We start from the raw sequence: 19406 nt of genomic DNA on the forward strand, positions 1-19406 counted from the left end.
TTATCTCTTTATTCGGCGTAACATCATCTTTCACATTATACAAAAAAATTGGGCTAATTTTACTGATTTTTTGTTTGTTTTGTTTTTATTTGTGAAATAGTTTCTTTCCCCCAAAAAAAAGTGTTTGAAAAATTGCTGCGCAAATATTGTGTGACGTAAGAAGTTGCAAAAAACACCTTTTGATTCCCTAGGGTCTCTGCTAAAAAATTATATATAATGTTTGGGTCGTTCTGAGTAATTTTTGGGAAAAAAAATATATGATTTTTACATGTAGGTGCCAGAATTAGCCGGAAAGGAGTTGGGTAAATCCAATAGAAACAAAGCTACATTCGAATGCAATTTTCATACTGACAACCATATAACAGTATACTTATAACATATCTCCCAAATAGAATTGGGTTTGCGCATTTCGTGACCACCAGCCACTTTTTCAGGACACAATACTTTACATCAGTCCATATTCATGAAATTTCTCACCAAATATCACTGGATATTAAAATATACTAAAATATAGTGTGCTCCTTTCTCACTACCATGTTTGCACTTGGCAAGGAGGGTGGGGAGCCAGGAGCGCTGGCGGGGGGACCCAAGAATAGGAGGAGCAATGCTGCTCTGTGCAAAACCATTGCGCAGAGCAAGTAAGTATAACATGTCTTTTATTTAAATTGTAATCACTTTAACCATTTTTTTTTACTACTCTTCGCTTCTGTAACATTTTAGACACATTATAACCTGTTCCCATTTTTCTAGGTTTGTCATAGATGACCAGTACACCAGCTCATCAGGCAGTAAATTTCCAGTGAAGTGGTCAGCTCCAGAAGTCTTCCAGTATGGAAATTACAGCAGCAAATCAGATGTGTGGGCTTATGGTATGGCTTGTACTTAACTATTCCATTTGTTTTGTTGACAATGGTTTCTGAAAATGTTGTGGTCAGTCAGTAGGGATTAAGGCTTAAGTATACCAGACCCTTATACGAGCATATCCATATCCCTCTTGGCAATGTATCCCTTCCCCCATTTTGAGGTTAAGTATCCTGGTATGGCTTCTTAAGGGGAAACGGGGGTATATTCATGAGCTCTGGAAGGTTTTACCCCTTTTATAACCAGACCATTTTTTGCTATTTAGCACTGTGCTAATTTAACTGGTAATGGCGCGGTCATGAAACTCTGTCTGCAAATTAAATTATCACTTTTTTTTTCACTAATCAAGCTTTTGTTTGGTAATATTTGATCACCATTGTTTTTTTTTATTTTTTATTATATAAATGAAACCAGACCAATTTTTTTTTTTTTTTAAAACAATATATTTTTACTTTCTGCTGTAAAACATGTCTTTTAAAAATGATAAAAAAAATCTAATTTCTTCATAAATGTAGGGCAAAATGTATTATGCTACATGTCTTTGGTAAAAAAAAATAATAATAATCCTAATAAGTGTATATTAATTGGTTTGTGTAAAAAAGTATAGTGTCTACAGTATACTACATATACTGGATTTATTTTTTTAATACTAGTAATGGTGGTAATCAGTGACTTAGCCCATGTACACACAATCGGACATTCCGGCAACAAAATACGTCTGATTTTTTCCGACGGATTTGGTCCAAAACTGGTGTTGCATACACGCGGTCGGACAAAGTTGTCGGAAAATCCGATCGTTCGGAACGTGATGATGTTCATTCGTTATGACGGGACTACGTTCAGGCTAGTAGCCAATAGCTTTGGTCTCGTAATTTGATCTGAGCATGCGTGGCACTTTGTCCGATCAGAATTCTCTACAAACGAACGGAAAAAGTCAGATCGGATCATGTTGTCGGGAAATTTTATATCCAGCTCTCAAACTTTGTTGGTCGGACATTCTGAAGGAAAAAGTCCGATGTAGCCCACACACGGTCGGATTATCCGACAACACGGTCCGATCTGACATTTTCCGTCTGAATTTCCGACCATGTGTACAAGGGTTTATAGTGGGACTGTGATAGTGCAGCAGTCAATCTGACATCTCCAGTGACACTAATACAGTGATCAGTGGTAATACTATACACTATCACTGTACTAATGACAGTGGCTGGGAAGGGGGTTAACATTTTAGGGTAATCAAGGGGTTAAGTGTGTGCCTAGCACTGTGTAATGTGTGTAATATATGCTGCTTTTTACTAAAAATCTATTTGTTCCTTCTCTGATTGGCTGCAAGCACTGATCAAGTGAAAATATACCAGCAGTCCTGTTCGGGCAGAGTCGATCAATAGATCAACTCCTCTCATGCGGGAACGGCCATACATGGATCAAAATAAGTTGCGTCCCTGCTGAACCAGCCCAATTTCGATCCATGTATGGCTAGCTTTATTCTCATCACAGTCCAACAACCAACAAAAGTTATTTAGCTTCCTGACTGGCTAGGTGTGACCCCACACTAGGTCTTCTTAAGCCTTCAAACATGTTCCAATACAGCCTGCTGGCAGCCTTTTTGCAAAGTAGCCCATAGATTAGTCTTTTCTTTTTTTTCAACCAGTGGGTCGAACGAAAAAAAACTGACTTGATTCCTCCATCCACACACTCGATGTGGATGGAGGAATCCTCTCCACTGAGCCATTGTATTCTGACATCAGGGAGACTTGACTAGAGTATCCCAGATAACTGGGATACGGATCCATCATACCCCTTTACCTTCTTTAAATAAGAGACTACACCGTTCTTATGGAGTATAAATGGCCATAACAGCCTTTTATTAACCAGATAAAATAAAATAAAACTCCAAAATAACTTTATAAAACAAAGTAATAACAACCATGAGAAACAACATGTTTCAACCCACGTTTATTGGTCAGTGACGTAGCTATCTCCTCTTTCACCGAATATATGAATATATATATATCCCTCTAAACCACACCAGTACACTGCGGGACCTTTATCAACCATCATAGGCCTCCAGCTGTGCCGCTTGGAGACACCCCCTTTTCCCGCAGTGCAACCACTGGTATTCACCAACCATTTGATGAATACAACGGAGGGGCCATACTACCGATGAGCCCCCCACCCCCATTTTGTCACCTCCGATACCGCTCCCGTCACTGACCAACAAACAAAACACCGCCACAGCCCGATAGGATGACACCTCAACCTAGAGGGCCCCTCCACACCCGCAGGGCCTGCTGTATCCCCCCCTGCAATCCCAGGGACCACAGATCAAGACCCACATCGGTAAGGTGCACTCCGTCTCTCCGTAGGTAAAGGCCGACATTCTGCTCCAGCTCCCTGTGACGTACCACCAAACCCCCCTCCCGGTCCAAAAACCTCCTAACCACTTTGTTAACCCGAATCCTGGCCTTATTGAGCCTGTCTACGGACCTAGCCGGACCACACCAACAATGTGTTCGGAAATGCCGAACGCAAGTACCCCAGATCCGACTTTACGTCCGCGATCAGGTCCCTGACCGTCCGCACCCCCAAATCATTCCCCCCCGCGTGTATCACCAACACATCTGGCGGCCCGCTGAACCGCACATATTTTTTAACCTCCGGGACAACCCCCCCCCCCCCACATCATCCCCGGCCTACCCAGCCACCTAATCTGAGCCTCCATCCGAGATATCCCCAACTGCCTCCCCTCAGGTCTGGCGTCCCCTCTCCTGGCTCCCCAGGAAACATAAGAATGTCCCATGATCCAGACAAGGCGTGGGTAACCTTCACCTGAAACGAAAAGACCAAACAAAATAATGGACAACCCCAGAGGAACACAGCAAACAACACCCCCTACCCCCATCACAACACCCCTTTTTTTTTTGCTTATATTGTAAGTTCTTTCACAGAAAATTCATTCCCAAACCAAACCTGGCCTAACGTAACTGCGGAATCGCCCCGATTCCCATCTCCCCAACTTATGCACTGCCGCCTCGTCCAACCCGCACCTGGCCGCCTCCTTGGCGGCCCCGATCCGGAAGGAGTGCGAGGCGTATGCCGAACCGTCCATTCCCAAGTTGCCAAGACATTTTCTCAAGACCGCCACGAACTGAAATCTAGACAAACAAGACCCATCTTCGTGCACCAGCAACGGCCCACCACCAACCACTCTCCTATGGAGAAAACACCCCACCACCTCCACCGGGCACGCTGCACACCCAGGCAACGCAAACAAACACACCCGAACCCCCTTTCCCCGTTGATCAGTTTTCGACTTCCGCAGCACCACTGACAACCTATCCACCCCGAGGAACACATCTTCCACCAACACCCCCCCGCCACAGCCCTAGACGGGCTAACCAGTTCCCCTACTCGAAACGCCCCGAAAAATGCTAACGAAAAGGCCGCCGAAAACAGCGACACCTCATACGAGGATGAACACACCGAACCCAACTGTCGTAACAGGGCCAGCAAATTAGCAAAAGTAATAGGCCGACGCGTATCTGGTCGCCGGTGAGCCTTCCGGTAACCCCTGAGCGCCTGCCGCACCCAAAAACCCTTCGTCCAATCAGCCTGTCCGCCCAATTTGAACCAAAACGCCAAACCCGCCAGCTTCTTCTCGATAGACGACACCGAGCGCCCTTCTTCCATATTTCTGGACACAAAATACAAGACCAAAAGCTGCACGACCGGCCCATCCTGCTCCACTCCCGCCTCCTGCACCAGTGCCGACCATTCCTGCCACACTCTCGTATAGGCCCCCCACGTCACGCCACTCACCGACCTCCGGATCCAACCTGCGGCGGTTCCAACACCAGCTCCCACATCCAGCCCGGGCAATCCCAGCCTTCTTCGTCCGCCTCCGGAGCCAAGGCCCTGAACTTGTCCCACTGAAAGCGAGACAAAGTGTCAGCCAGCGTGTTCTCCACCCCCGGGATGTGCACAGCGTAAAGAAACACATTCAATTGCATGCAACGCAACACCAACTGTCGCAGCAGCCGAACGACAGGTTGTGAAGACGCCTACATACTATTGATGACCTGCACCACCCCCATATTGTCGCAGTTCAGCCTAAGCTTAAGGTTCCGACACGACTCCCCCCACAATTCCAAAGCCAGCACCACCGGAAACAGTTCCAGCAGTACCAGATTCCGCACAAGGCCCGCTGCGACCCAGGAGCGCGGCCAGGGTGCCGCACTTCATCGTCCCTGGAAAAAGTCCCCGTACCCCGTGGACCCCGCCGCATCGGTGACCAATTCCACATCGAAATTGCTCACCGGGCCCGACATCCACATTGCCCTGCCATTGTACTCAGCCAAGAACAGATACCACACCTTCAGATCTTCCCTGTGTTCCTTGGTGAGGCGAATGAAGTGAGTTGGGGAAGCGACCCCCGCCGTCGCCGCAGACATCCGTCTACAGAAAACCTTCCCCATGGGAATAATCCGGCAAGCAAAATTAAGCTTGCCCAGCAGCGATTGCAACGAGCGTAAGCGAACCTTCCGCAGACCTTGCATTTCCCTGATGACCCTGCGCAAGTCCACCAACTTATCCTCAGGCAACCGGCATTCCATAGCCATGGAATCGATCACGATGCCAAGGAAGCTCAGTTCAGTCCTAGGACCCTCCGTCTTATCGGCCGCCAATGGCACGCCGAACCTCTCCGCCATGTGCTGCAACGTAGAAAGCAAAATCGCACACACATTCGAAGAGGGAGGGCCCACACACAAGAAATCATCCAAGTAATGGATGAGCGACTCTACACCCGACACGTCCCGAACCACCCACTCCAAGAACGAACTAAACGCCTCAAACATCGCGCAAGAAATGGAGCAACCCATGGGCAGGCACTTGTCGACATAAAACCGGTCCTGCCAGCAACATCCCAACAATCGAAAACTCTCGGGGTGCACAGGCAGCAACCGAAAAGCCGCCTCCACATCCGACTTTGCCATCAACGCCCCCTTCCCGTAACGCCGTACCCAATGCACCGCAGCATCAAACTACGTGTAAGACACCGCGCACGCTTCCGGGTCGATGAAATCATTCACCGACCCCCCCTTCGGAAAGGACAGATGGTGGATCAGCCGAAACTTGTTGGGTTCCTTTTTGGGGACCACCCTCAATGGTGACACCACCAAATCCCCAAGGGGCTTACTCGTGAACGGCCCCGCTATGCGCCCCAACGCCACCTCCTTCGCCAATTTTTCTGACACCACCCCAGGATGTTGCAACGCCGACCGCAAGTTCCCAGCCTGCAAAGGGACCACCGACAACCCACAAGGAATCCTAAAACCGTGGCGGAAGCCCGCCCCCAGCAACCCCGCCACAGCCCGGTCCGGGTACCTATTTAGGAAAGGCTGCATCCTTTCCCACATCACCGGAGTCGTCCCTCTTGTGAGCAGGCTCTCCGGGACGTCTCCCCTTCTTAAAACACCGAGCGAAAGTGTGGGCAGTTGGCAAATGTTCGCGGAATCAATCTATAACGCCTCTTCTCCTCATCTTCCTTCTTGGAATCATCCGGCTTCACCCGATCCAAGTTAAACTTCTCAAGGGGCAATAGCAAAAATATCTCCACGTATTCCCCCTTAACAATTTTATCCCTGACCTCCTGCTTCAAATGTGCGCCCAAGGGCCCCTCGAAGCACACGTACATCTCACATTTAGCCGCGTCCGCTATCCGCACAATGTCCGACCTAACGGACGGCTCCGCGGACCCCTTGGAACCAACCCCTGCGTCCGCCACCGCCGGCGCCCCCGGGGAAGCAGCCGCCGCACCCAGGTGGGACGAAACCTCCGCCCCCCCCGAGGGAGTCACCCCCACACCTAGAACCGGCCCACCGCCAGGAACCTCCCCCATGGACTGCCCCGTACCCCCATCAAAGCGACCCACCAACGCCCTCAAACCCTCCAGCAGCTCCTGCAACTAACCCCCAGATCCCGGGGCCCCCGTCCCAGTCCCAACCCACGGTTGGCACGTGGCGGCCACCCGCGCAGCCGGGGGGACCGCTGGGCCCCCCCCCCCCGAAACCACCCCCAACAAACATTGCAATGCATTAGTAAAAACGGAGTTGTCACACGACTTACCGGGCTGACTGGGAGCCGTCCCCACAGCCATTGCGCCGACCGCCTGCGCAGGAACCGACCGTCCGGACACCTCACCGTCCTCCGACAGCTCTCCCTCGGAACGTCCATCTTCCTCCAGACCGCTTGCCGACTGCAGCACCCCAGGCGATGGAGACCTGGACGCCATGCGGCCACCCTCGGTTCCACGGCACACCGACAAAGCACCGCTCCTTGCAGGGGTCCCTTCGCTCCTGGGCTGCTGCACAGAAGGGCCGTCCACGGCACCGCTCTGAATCCGGGATCCCCGTCGGCTACTGCCCGGAGGCGTCCGCCTCCCTGCCGCGATTCCTGAGATCCGGCCCGCAGAACCAGCTGCGGCCGGAGGCGCCGACCTCCTTCTATCCGCTCCCCCCCGCCCGTGCAGGGCTGCGGGGGAGCCCGAAACCAGCGGTGGTCCCCCCAAAGCTCCCCCCCGCATCCCCACGTGCCCGCCGCCGACCCAGGCCCGCGCCCCCCCCGTCAGAGCTGAACCCCCGGCCACAACCTCCCCATGCTGGCCACCGCCATCCACCGCCCCCCCCCCGAGCCTTCCCACCTCCGGTGCTCTTCTCTTTGTGCTTCCCCCCAATCCGCCCCCTCAGCCCGTGCAGAGCTGCTGGGGGATCATCCCGTCCAGGCCGACCGCCATGCGGTGGGGAATCGGCGCCATCTTGGCCCGTGGCCCCGCCTCCCGAACTTGCAGGCCGGCGAGCAGGCCTTCTCAGTCCACCGGTGGGCGAATAGAAGCCCCTCTTCGCCGGCGGGGCCGACACATCGCTACCCGGGCTCCCCGCCAGCCTCGTGGGCCCCCCGCCCTCCCCCGGGGAATAACGGAGCGGCGGCCGAGACACCCGGCCGCGCGCGGCCTCCCGCTGGCCATGCCCGACCTCGCCGCCCTCAGCCAGCGCCGCCGCGACCTGGGCCTGGAGCCAAGCCGGCCCCCTCGTCTCCGCCGCCGCCCGCAATTGTGCTAACAGTCCCGCAACGTCCGCCATGCCGATAGATGCAACGAGGAGCGGCGTGTGAAAAACCGCCTCCTCGCACGTTGGCCTCCGACTGGCCTTCCCCCAGCTCCGCCCCCTTTTAAGTATGGCCGCTCCCCCACCCGGAAACTCCTCCCCCTGGGCGTGACTGGGCACCTCGTCATGCCCAGCCCTGCTCTACGTTCCCCTGCGTGTCCTACGCTCCGGGCTTCACTTTCCCACCATTAGAATAGACTGATCAGTGCTACAGGCTCTAGAGCGGGGAAAATCTGACAGGGTTGTTGTACAGAAGTCAAACGGTAGTCCACCCTTGCTTTACACTGATGCTACCTGCCCCAGCCAGGGCAGGTTTACAGCCTGTTGCGTCCTAACCAACTGATATGATCGGTTCTGATATGATCTGCATGCGCCAAACCCAGCCATAGAGAATAAAGGCCATCCTGCATGTATGTCCTGAGCTGTCTAGACATGAGCGTGGAAATTTTATTCTGCTTTAAATCCATCCAAGAGAGACTAAAGATAATTTAGGGTAATATACAGTATCTCTCAAAAGTGAGTACGCCCCTCACATTTTTGTAAATATTTTATTATATCTTTTCATGTGACAACACTGAAGAAATCGCACTTTGCTACAATGTAAAGTAGTGAGTGTACATCTTGTATAACAGTGTAAATTTGCTGTCCCCTCAAAATGACTCAACACACAGCCATTAATGTCTAAACAGCTGGCAACAAAAGTGAGTACACCCTTAAATGAATATGTCCAAATTGGGCCCAAAAGTGTCAATATATTGTGTGGTCACCATTATTTTTCAGCACTGCCTTAACCCTCTTGGGCATGGAGTTCACCAGAGCTTCACAGATTGCCACTGGAGTCCTCTTCCACTCCTCCATGATGATATCACAGAGCTGGTGGATGTTAGAGACCTTGCACTCTTCCACCTTCCATTTGAGGATGCTCCGCAGATGCTCAATAGGGTTTAGGTCTGGAGACATGCTTGGCCAGTCCATCATCTTTACCTTCAGCTTTTTTAGCAAGGCAGTGGTCGTCCTGGAGGTGTGTTTTGGGGTTATTATCATGTTATACTGCCCTGCGGCCCAGGCTCAAAGGGAAGGGATTATGCTCTGCTTCTGTGTGTAACAGTACATGTTGACCCTCAATGAACTGTAGTTCCCCAGTGCCGGCAGCACTCATGCAGACCATGACACTCCCACCACCATGCTTGACTGTAGCCAAGACACACTTGTCTTTGTACTCCTCACCTGGTTGCCGCCACACTTGCTTGACACCATCTGAACCAAATAAGTTTATCTTGGTCTCATCAGACCACAGGACATGCTTTGAGTAATCCATATCTTCAGCAAACTGTTTGCAGGCTTTCTTGTGCATCATCTTTAGAAGAGGCTTCTTTCTGGGATGACAGCCATGCAGACCAATTTGATGCAGTGTGCGGCGTATGGTCTGAATACTGACAGGCTGACCCCCACCCCTCCAACCTCTGCAGAAATGTTGGCAGCACTCATACATCTATTTCCCAAAGACAACCTCTGGATATGACACTGAGCACATACAACTTCTTTGGTCGACCATGGCGAGGCCTGTTCTGAGCGGAACAAAATATTTTCTAAACTGTGAGGCGGGTACTCACTTTGGTGATACACTGTATATACAATATACAGTATGTACTCTGTGTGTGTGTGTGTGTGTGTGTGTGTGTGTGTGTATATATATATATATATATATATATATATATATATATATAGGGCTCAAGTCCTGCGGGAACGCATGGGAACGGAGTTCCTGTACTTTTTCCACAACAGAAACTCAGTTCCCATTAGCAGCCGTGTCCTGCAAGACTTTGAAGTATGCAAGCTGTCTCGCAATAGTAAGTGCCGCACACCAGGGGTGGACTGACCATTCAGGCATTGCCAGTAGGGGCCCCATGACAGCTTCCTCTTTGATCTACCTGTCAATCATAGCTAGCAGATGGGTAGATCAGGTTGCTAAGAGATTGTATTTAGTTAGACCTCTCCTGATGCACTCCTCCCCACCGGCCCCTCCTGATTTTCTGCCTCCTCACCCCCCCCCCCCCCCCAGTCTCCTGCATACTTGCTCTGTGTGTCCCGCTGAATCCCCCCCCCCCTATCTTCAGTGCCATATAAAGAGAGAACCCAGAGGAGGAGCACAGCTATTCTGCTCACAGGACATGCGGGGAGAGAGGTGAGCTGAGGGAGGAACATCAGTTTGGGGTGGTAAGCTGAGCACAATACCTGGCAAAGTTTAATGCCAGGAGGGAAGTTTATGTGGAAATACGTGAAGGGTTGGAATAGCAGCGAGTGTGTGTTGGAGCCCTGCAGAGTTTGCAGCCCCCCAAGCTAACATACATCTCCTAAGCAGGAACACATCACTATCTCCCCAAGCATTCTGTCCAGATAATGTGCAGTTCATTTATGACCTTTCCGTTTAACCCTGTGTTATCCAAACTCTGTTCAATGAAAAGTGTAAACTCACCACATAAACACTCTATATACAAAATAAAATTCCCCAATAAAGATCAGAACATGATGTTCACATTTGCATGGAAGCACAATTGAATGAATGCTGATTATTCAGAGAATTACCGTATTTATGTTTATTGAGGATTGTTTTGTTTTTTTATGTACTAACCGTTAAGCTTCATACACACAATTCGAAAATTGAATGAAAAATACCACTTTTGAAGTGCTCGTGCATATGAGGGTATCTTTTTTTTTTTTTTTTGGTGGGGGGAGTGGATCTTGGGTGGGAATTCCCACACTTTTTTCCCCAGGACTTGACCCCTGTATATATATATATATATATATATATATATATATATATATATATATATATATATATACATGTGCAGTGGTTGTACACAGAGCAGCTCCGATCCTCCATTTCTGGTTCCTCTGCCAAAACTCTTGGCCCCTCCCTTCTGCGAAGTGCCCCCAGAGCAAGCAGCTTGCAATGGGGGCATCCAAGCAGGCTTGCTCCCAAGCTGCTGCTCTGCATGTCCATTCACACACAACGCCGTAGCTCAGCCCCACCCCCTCTCTCCTCATTGGCTTACTGGCTGTGATTGACAGGGAGGGAGAGTCACAGTAGAGCCAAGGATATTGTGCACATTGCTGGATGGCGATGGAGCTCAGGTAAGTATTTGGGGGGGGCTGGGCGGCTGCTGTGCAGAATGCATAGAATGCATGAAGGTAAAAAGCCTTGAGCTTTTAGAACCACTTTAAATGCTAAACAACAAAGTTACTTTCTGGCTAACATAGCTCATCTCTACTTCCTGTGCAGGTGTTCTGGTTTGGGAGATATTCAGTGAAGGAAAGGTGCCTTTCGAACACCTTAGCAATTCAGATGCTGTGAAGGAAATATCATCTGGATTGAGACTCTTCAAGCCTAAACTGGCCACAGAAAGAGTGTACCAGCTTATGCACAGCTGTTGGAAAGAGGTAAGTGGCCAGGGTTGTCAGATGTGCACTGCGTCCAGAAGAGGCAATTTAGTTAGTGCTTTGTTACCATACAGGAACTGGAGACACAAGACATACTGTGTCAGTATGAACAGTTTGCAGCCAGATGTAGGTAGCTGTAGACTGTTGTAGACACACCTGGGAAAAGTGGCAATGTAGATGATATGATATTACATAGACACATCTTAAGAGCATGTTGCTTGGTGTTGTAGATGTAGCACCCTGGTTTTTAGGCAGGGTTGCTAAGTAAATTTCATTTGCCAGGCAGTAGTTGCCCTGGTTGTTAGTAAATTCACTGATTCCTCTTTAGTTCTGGACTTGCTACACCTTCTCTCTTCTGTCACTAGGTGGCGTTATGTTGGTGACATTAGATAGACAAGGACTTAGCAAGGTCAGGTTATGAATGGATGGGGTGTCTCAGCCAATTGGCGGGGGTTTCTTTAGTCCCTTGGCCTGTTTGGAGAGCCTATTTATTTGGGTGGAGTCAGGTGATTGGGGGTTCTGTGCCACCTGGATGGCTGTCAGGGTGGACGTGTGTTATGCTGCCCTGGGCTGCTAGGCCGGAAGCCTGAGACTTATCCTGGGGACATCTGGCTGCTGGGGTGTCTGAGGGCCTATCCAGAAGCAGGAGAAGCAGCGCAGGGTTGGGACTGCAGGATTGGAGTCCAACCGAGAGTAATGGTTCAGCTGGATGGGGAATCTGTTGAGGTCGGAGGTTGAGAGGAAGCTGTCGCCACTAAGGGACCATCCACCTTGTTACCAGAGACCATTGTGAGTAAGCTGGAGCCTGTACCAGAGTATTATTCTCACCAGCCAGGGACGGTGAAAAAGTGGGCAAGTGCCAAGCCAGGGACAGCAGAGGCATAGTTGCCAACATTGTAAAAAAAATTTAGGGACACTTTTTGGGCTGTAGGCGGAGTCTTCTTATAATTAGGGGGTGGGACATGTGTTTGTAGGCGTGGCATAGCAAAAAAAAGGGAAAAGAAAAATGCACGCGTCGCACTGAAAACTGGGCACGGTTTACATGAAATTGTGGGTGTGGCTTATATGGGCGTGGTTCAATGGAAGTGTGGTTAGAGTCTGAGATGAATGAGAGACGGAGAAAGAAAGGGGAAAAGAGGGAGGGAGACAGAAAGAAGGAAAGAAGGAAAAAGGGATAGCAGGCCCAGATCCTACACGACAATAGAAATGTGTATTTCAGAGTTTAACAAATCAGCAGATAAAGATACTCCAAACACCTGGTGTTAGCACTTCAATCATCCCAGCACCATGGTTGTTATGGTGTCAGGATGATTGAAGCACATTATTACTATTATTACATTGTAATATAGAATTAAATAATTCAACTCACCATAATCCAGAATCAGTGACACCCCTGAGCGTGTCACCTGCCACGTTGCCTGCCACCAGATGCCATCAGGTGCCCCCAGCAGAGTCCGTCCTTGCATCAGGTGCCCCCAGCAGAGTCCGTCCTTGCATCAGGTGCCCCCAGCAGAGCGCCTCTTACAACAGGTGTCCCCAGTACAGTGCCTCTTTCATCAGGTGTCCCCAGCAGAGTGTGTCTTACATCAGGTGTCCCCAGCAGAGTGTGTCTTACATCAGGTGTCCCCAACAGAGTGCCTCTTACATCAGGTGTCCCCAGCAGAGTGCCTCTTACATCAGGTGTCCCCAGCAGAGTGCCTCTTACACCTGGTGTCCCCAGCGGAGTGCCTTTTAAATCAGGTGCCCCCAGCGGAGTGTTGGCTGCAGTCTAGCTACATCTCCTCAAGAGTGGTGACAAGGGGGGAGAGGTGTGTGGGTGGAGGCATGGTGACTTGGGGTGTTACAGGCTGACTTGGGGAAGGGTGGAAGCATGGTGGTGACTTGGGGGGTGCAGGCATGGTGTTGACATGGGGGAGGCGGGTGCAGGCATGGTGTTGACATGGGGAGGGGGTGCAGGCATGGTGTTGACATGGAGGAGGGGGTGCAGGCATAGTGTTGACATGGGGAGAGGCGGGTGCAGGCATGGTGGTGACACGGGGGAGGGGGGTGCAGGTATGGTGGTGACATGGGGGTGCAGATATGGTGGTGACATGGGGGGTGCAAGTATGGCGGTGACACTGAGGGGTGCAGGTATGGTGGTGACATGGGGAGGGCGGGTGCAGGTATGGTGGTGACATGGGGGTGCAAGTATAGTGGTGACACCGGGGGAGGGGGGTGCAGGTATAGTGGTGACATGGGTGGAGGGGGAACAGGTATGGTGGTGACACGGGAGAAGGGGGAACATGTATGGTGGTGACACGGGGGGAGGGGGAACAGGTATGGTGGTGACATGGGGGGAGGGGGGGACAGGTATGGTGATGACATGAGGTGCAAGGGGGGAGCCAGGACCATCAGTGTGCTCAGCCAGTGGAGCCCTGGTCCTTCCATGCCGGGGCTCAGCCTATGAGAAGAGTATTGCAGGGAAAGCTCCAAGCCTCCCATGTAAGGAGAACAATATCAGTGCCCCCGCCCATACACTGTGTACGCCCTCTCCCCCATTACACTGACAGGCTACAGCTACGTCAGTGGTCAGTCAGAGAACTCCTGAACAGCCAGGTGAAGCCTTTCTTCTTCCCTCCCGTCACTCCCACCATTCCCGAGCCCCACCGCTCCTAGGGTGTCCCCGCTTGTTGGACACATGGGGGCGGATGATTGGCGGCGTCGGATGGAGGCTGATTACGTCTTCCTTTTGTTCAGTGGAGAGCGGGGAGGGATCGCCAATCCCTGCAGCCTATAGGCTTCAGTGTACAATAGAATTTTCTATTTGTACACTGAAGATCTCCATCTCCTCTGCACTGAACACAAGGGGAAACAACACTCATGGCGGTAGTGGCCATTTTTGTGTAGCTGCTACTGTTTTTAGCCAAAAACATTCCCGATTTTCCTGGGACAAAAGCAAAATCCTGGGAAAACAATCGGGACGAGGGTCACAAAATCGGGATTGTCCTGGGAAAATCGGGACTGTTGGCAACTATGCAGAGGTGACACTTGAGGAGCATCAGTGAGTGCCAAGCCAGGAACCTAGCGTGTCAGCAGGGGTGACGCTTGAGGAGTATCTGTGAGTGCCAAGCCAGGAACCCAGCAGGGAACGCGGGCGTGGCGCTTGAGGGAGATACCGAGTAGTGGAAGAGCTCAGGGGATTCAGTGGCGATTGGGTCTGAGAGTATAATGAGAGACTGGGAGCTCAGTGAGTGAAGACCTACAGTGAGTGACTGTAGCGTGCAAGGAGAACTATTCTGTGTTACCAATAGTTAAGTACAATTACTGTAATTGTTACAAGATTTGTTGCCATAGGAGACAGCTGTCCTACCTATACAGAAGTGGTGTCCAGCCAGCTGGAGGCCTTCCACTGTATAGCTGTCTACCTATAGAAGTCTCGGAGTTTGACAATTATCATTGCATCTACTTAAGGGTGTCCTGGCCCTAACCCTCTCTCCTACAGTTCTTGTTCAAGCGACAATAAATCTTTTTGCATTCAGAAAGCATCTGGTGCCCATCACTTCAGCTTGTATTACACCCACCACTCTACCAAGAAGGATGCCAGCTCTCCCTGCCTCTGGAGGTCACCATTAGGCCTCTAGATGTCCAGGACCTTGCTATACAAAAAGTAAAGTAATTGTATTTGTTTCAGTCAATCCTTCTCTTTGCAATTGGTAGTATGAGGTTAGTCTAAAAAGTTCACAGAAGGAGTGATCACATAGACATGAATCTTTATCACTGCACCAAGCCATTCTTCCAGATGATCAGCCCTGAAAATGGTGCATGCATGCTATACGGTTTTCATGCGCTCTTTGCAAACAGTTGGCATCACCCATAGCTAAGTTGAAAATGGAGAACATGGAAGAAGAAGAAGAAGGCTTTGAGTGTTCCATCAATGAGCAAAGAGATGGCAACAGTCTCCTGCACTGCTGCTGCACACCCTCGGAATCCCAGAAGTTCAGCTTTAAGAGTTTCTTAAGCCAGCTGTAGACAGAGCGATTTTCTTTCCTAATCGCATGATTCCCCCCATCAACAAAGTCAGTGTTGATGGGGGAATTTCTCCTGCAGATCTATTGTGTTCTCCCGCTGGGGAGGTGGGGTGTTGGGGGGGTTATTGATAGGTGAGTGGCTAAACTTTTGCCCCCACTCCCTACTTCCCAATGTTTTTTTGTAGTAATTATCTGAGCCATAACCATGTCAGTTAAATACCCATGAACTTTCACAGTGTTTTACTAACATGAATAACTTTTGGAACTTAGGAAAATGCTTATGGAGTGGAAAAAGGCCATGGGGCAGATATGGGCATGCAGTTAGTAGGCTGCAGATAACAATAGAAATGGTGCCTTGATAAGTAATTTAACCAATTTTTCACTACTTTGTCTTGCCAACTTATATATCACAGAGTAGGTATTCAACTACGTGGTATTAGACTAAAATAATTGCTAATATCTTATTTTCTTCATTCCACAACAGAAAGCAGAGATGCGTCCATGCTTCAGCCATCTTATGAGAGAGATCACCGACCTTGCGGAATCCGAATTGTGACCAGACTGAGGATTTTTTTCGGGATTTGACTTCAATGAGGCATTACATTTATAAGCTTGTTTCCAATAGGGCTAAGATTACATAGAGGGAGGGGTAACCCTCTGTCTTAAAAAGACTTCCTGATTTTCCTGTAGATTTACCCTTCCTCCCGGACCTCTTGATAGATGATACAACAATTCCTGCAGAATTCCTGTTTTCATGCCATCATTTCCATTGTGAGTTTTTGCTATCAAGAAATTGGCCTTCTCTTCTTCCTGGAAGCTTTGACAGCTGCAAAGTACAAACATTATGTATATGCCAGTCTTGCTGTGAACAAAGTCAGTGCCAAGGCTGTAGATAACAATAATAATTAATATAGTTAACAGCATATAGATTGCAATGGGGTTAATTGGGGATATTTTGCATTGATTGAAAACAGCACACTTCTTTTGGACTTCTTTTATTATGACATATAAAATCGAAGTGATAGTTAAAAGCTAGGATTATCTGTATATTGCATCTTGAGTTGCCAGGGAATACGCGTTATCAACGGCCGGCTCCTAGGAACTTGCATTAGTTTTACATTTTGCTCTGATGACAAGTTCACTTTAAAGGAAAAATAAGAGTTTGTGTTGCCATCTGCTGGTCAGAAATGGTACTACAAAGTGTACATTGGAGAAGAGACATGGCTTGACAGTTCATTGTTCATTGTATATGTAGTACAGTATTTATCGTCATTTTTAAATAATTAGTTTAATAAGCCTTGATATTTTTAATTTGTGTGTAGGTTTTTTTAGTGTGGGGAGGATTAGTAGGGACTTAAACGTGTCTTGAAAGTTTGTGAATGAAGCATACAGGTAAATCCGACCATTAAGAGCCCCCTTTTTTATGGGTGCTTAGCCTTCCAGCTGTTGCGGAACTACAACTCCCATTTTGGAGTCATGCTGGTAACTGTCAGCAGCTTGCAATGCCTCATGGGACTTGTAAGTCCTCAACAGCTGGAGGGCCACAGGTTGAGCACCCAAGCGCGTAGACAATCATCTCCTGACCCAATTAACCGTCTTTAGATCAGGAAACAATCATTTATCTACTTGTAGCTGACCAGGCCAAACAGTTGTCTCTTACCAGCTGATGGCTACTGTTCCTTTAAGATAAAGCTGTTCAACAAGATCTATTGTATTCGGCCACAAGCTGGGAGGCAGGGAGGTGACCAAGTTATATTGCCTTACCTTCAACAGAGAAAACTCAGGTCATCAATCTGGCAGGGCTTATAGATCTCAGGATTGTTCGGACAGAATTACAAATCTTTTGGAAGATAATACAGCTAGAAAAAACAGATTTACTGTGCTAAAATAAAAATGGATAAATGAATAGCTGCTAACACAATATTGTTGGATACAATAATAGAAATATGGGATAAAGGTTTAGCGCTAAAAAATGGTGGTAATAAACAAAAAGTTCATATAAAATAAATTCAATGATATAAAGATGCCATGTTAATCAAAACATAGTCCATCATTGGAGCGTTCAATGAGATGAAGGGTCAGTTATATTGGGTGTTGGTGACAACTTTCTCTCTCGTCATCTCATTTAACTCTCCAATGATGGACTATGTTTTGATTAACACGGCATCTTTATATCATTGAATTTATTTTATATGAACTTTTTTTTTTTTTTTTACCACCTATATCCCATGGTGATTGGTTGTCACAGTGGTCACAAGATTGGGTGCCGGTCCCACCAACTCTTAATCCTTAGTAGGACTGACAGCTGTCTTATGCCTTGTACACACGGTCAGACATTCCAACCACAAAATCCGTCAGATTTTTTCCGACGGATTTTGTCCGAAACTGTTGCATACACACGGTCGGACAAAGTTGTCCGAAAATCCGATCGTTCGGAATGTGTTGACGTTTGTTGCGTACAACAGGACTATGTAGAGGCTAGTAGCCAATAGCTTTGGTCTCATAATTCGATCTGAGCATGCGTGGCACTTTATTCATCGGAATTCTCTACAAAACGATCGGAAAAAGTCTGATCGGATTTTTTTGTCGGAAAATTTTAGATCCTGCTCTCAAATTTTTTACGCCGGAATTTCCAATGGAAAAAGTCCGATAGAGTCCATACACGATCGGATTTTCCGACAAAGCAAACCAATCGGACCTTTTCTGTCTGAATTTCTGACCGTGTGTACAAGGCATTAGACAGCTCGGTCACTGTGCTGGGAGCGCACAGCAAGTGGCCTCTCAACACAGAAAGCTCTGCCTCCCATAGACGCATATGCATAGCTCCCAACTGTACCTGATTTCGAGGGACTGTCCCTTTCCTCCTCATTTGTCCCTCATTTTGGTCTGATCTATATATTTCAAAAAGTATTTCCCAGTGCTAAACCTTTTATCCAAGTTCTAAATTGCTGCATTTGTACATTTTAAAAGTCAATATAAAATAATAGTAGTGATAAAAAAAAGCCCTTGTGGATTTAATTAACCTTCTTTTTGGTTAATTCTCCTTTAAGGGGCTGTGACAGGGAGTGTGTCCTATGCCCGCATACGTTTGTTAGTAGGTGTGCCTCATTACCATCTAGAAATGTTGGGAGGTATGCATATGTGCGCTATGTGGATGTTAAAGTCCATCCTCTTTGCCACTGCACTTTTGGGTTATGTGGGCAGCAAGAGATTAATTATTACTATACTAATGGTATACTATACTAAAGCTATATAGTATATAATACTATACTAATGGTATACTATACTAAAGCTATATAGTATATAATACTATACTAACTCTATTCACTAAACAGCCATAAAGCATAATATTTGTCATGATGATCAAATTTTTTGGCCATGTGATAGTTGATTTCAGATCTTCTTGATTCTGTGTGCTATAGCTTGTTGAATTGTGCCATGGTGCACACCTGCCCCAGAAGATTAAAGTGGAACTCTGGGAAGAAAAAGAAAATATTGGTAGTCCCCCCATATTTTCTTATATATTTTTCTTGTTTTGTTTAGGGGTACCATAATAGAGTACTCCACAGTTTGGTAGTCTACCTCCACGCAGAAGGACTAGTTCTCCCATAGCCGATCCTGTTCCCTGACTGTGCAGCTCCCACCCCGCTGACATCATCGTGTACAATGCAGATCCAGTGGTCCTGCATTGTATGTGTTTGTTATTACCCCCTTTCCCACAAGACTGAGGTGTAAGGGTGACTATTTTCCTCTAGTTAAACAAATTGAGCAGTGTATTATGTGCTTGTGAATGGGCTACCAATATTTCATTTTGGCTCAAGCCTGGCATTGGGCTTTATCTTGCTGTTTTCTGCAGCTTGAGTGTTCTGAGTGAGATTTCGCTACATGTTTTTGAAGTTCTGGGGTCGTAATTATGAATCTTTTGATTACAGGG

At 48.3% G+C, this 19406-nt stretch overlaps 1 protein-coding gene across 1 annotated transcript in view; it reads left to right on the forward strand.

The window, feature by feature from the left end:
- ITK (IL2 inducible T cell kinase) overlaps positions 1-17483 on the forward strand; it is a 112746-nt gene extending 95263 nt beyond the window's left edge. The window contains exons 15-17 of the mRNA XM_077468402.1: positions 751-869; positions 11308-11465; positions 15957-17483. Coding sequence (XP_077324528.1) covers positions 751-869; positions 11308-11465; positions 15957-16028 — 349 coding nt within the window. The 3' untranslated portion in view covers positions 16029-17483. The remainder of the gene's footprint in view (positions 1-750; positions 870-11307; positions 11466-15956) is intronic.
- The last annotated feature ends 1923 nt before the right edge of the window (positions 17484-19406 follow it).

This window comes from Lithobates pipiens, unplaced genomic scaffold (genome assembly GCF_037356315.1).
Source record: "Lithobates pipiens isolate NorthernLeopardFrog02 unplaced genomic scaffold, aLitPip1_a1.2 Scaffold_8, whole genome shotgun sequence".
Lineage (NCBI taxonomy): Eukaryota > Metazoa > Chordata > Amphibia > Anura > Ranidae > Lithobates > Lithobates pipiens.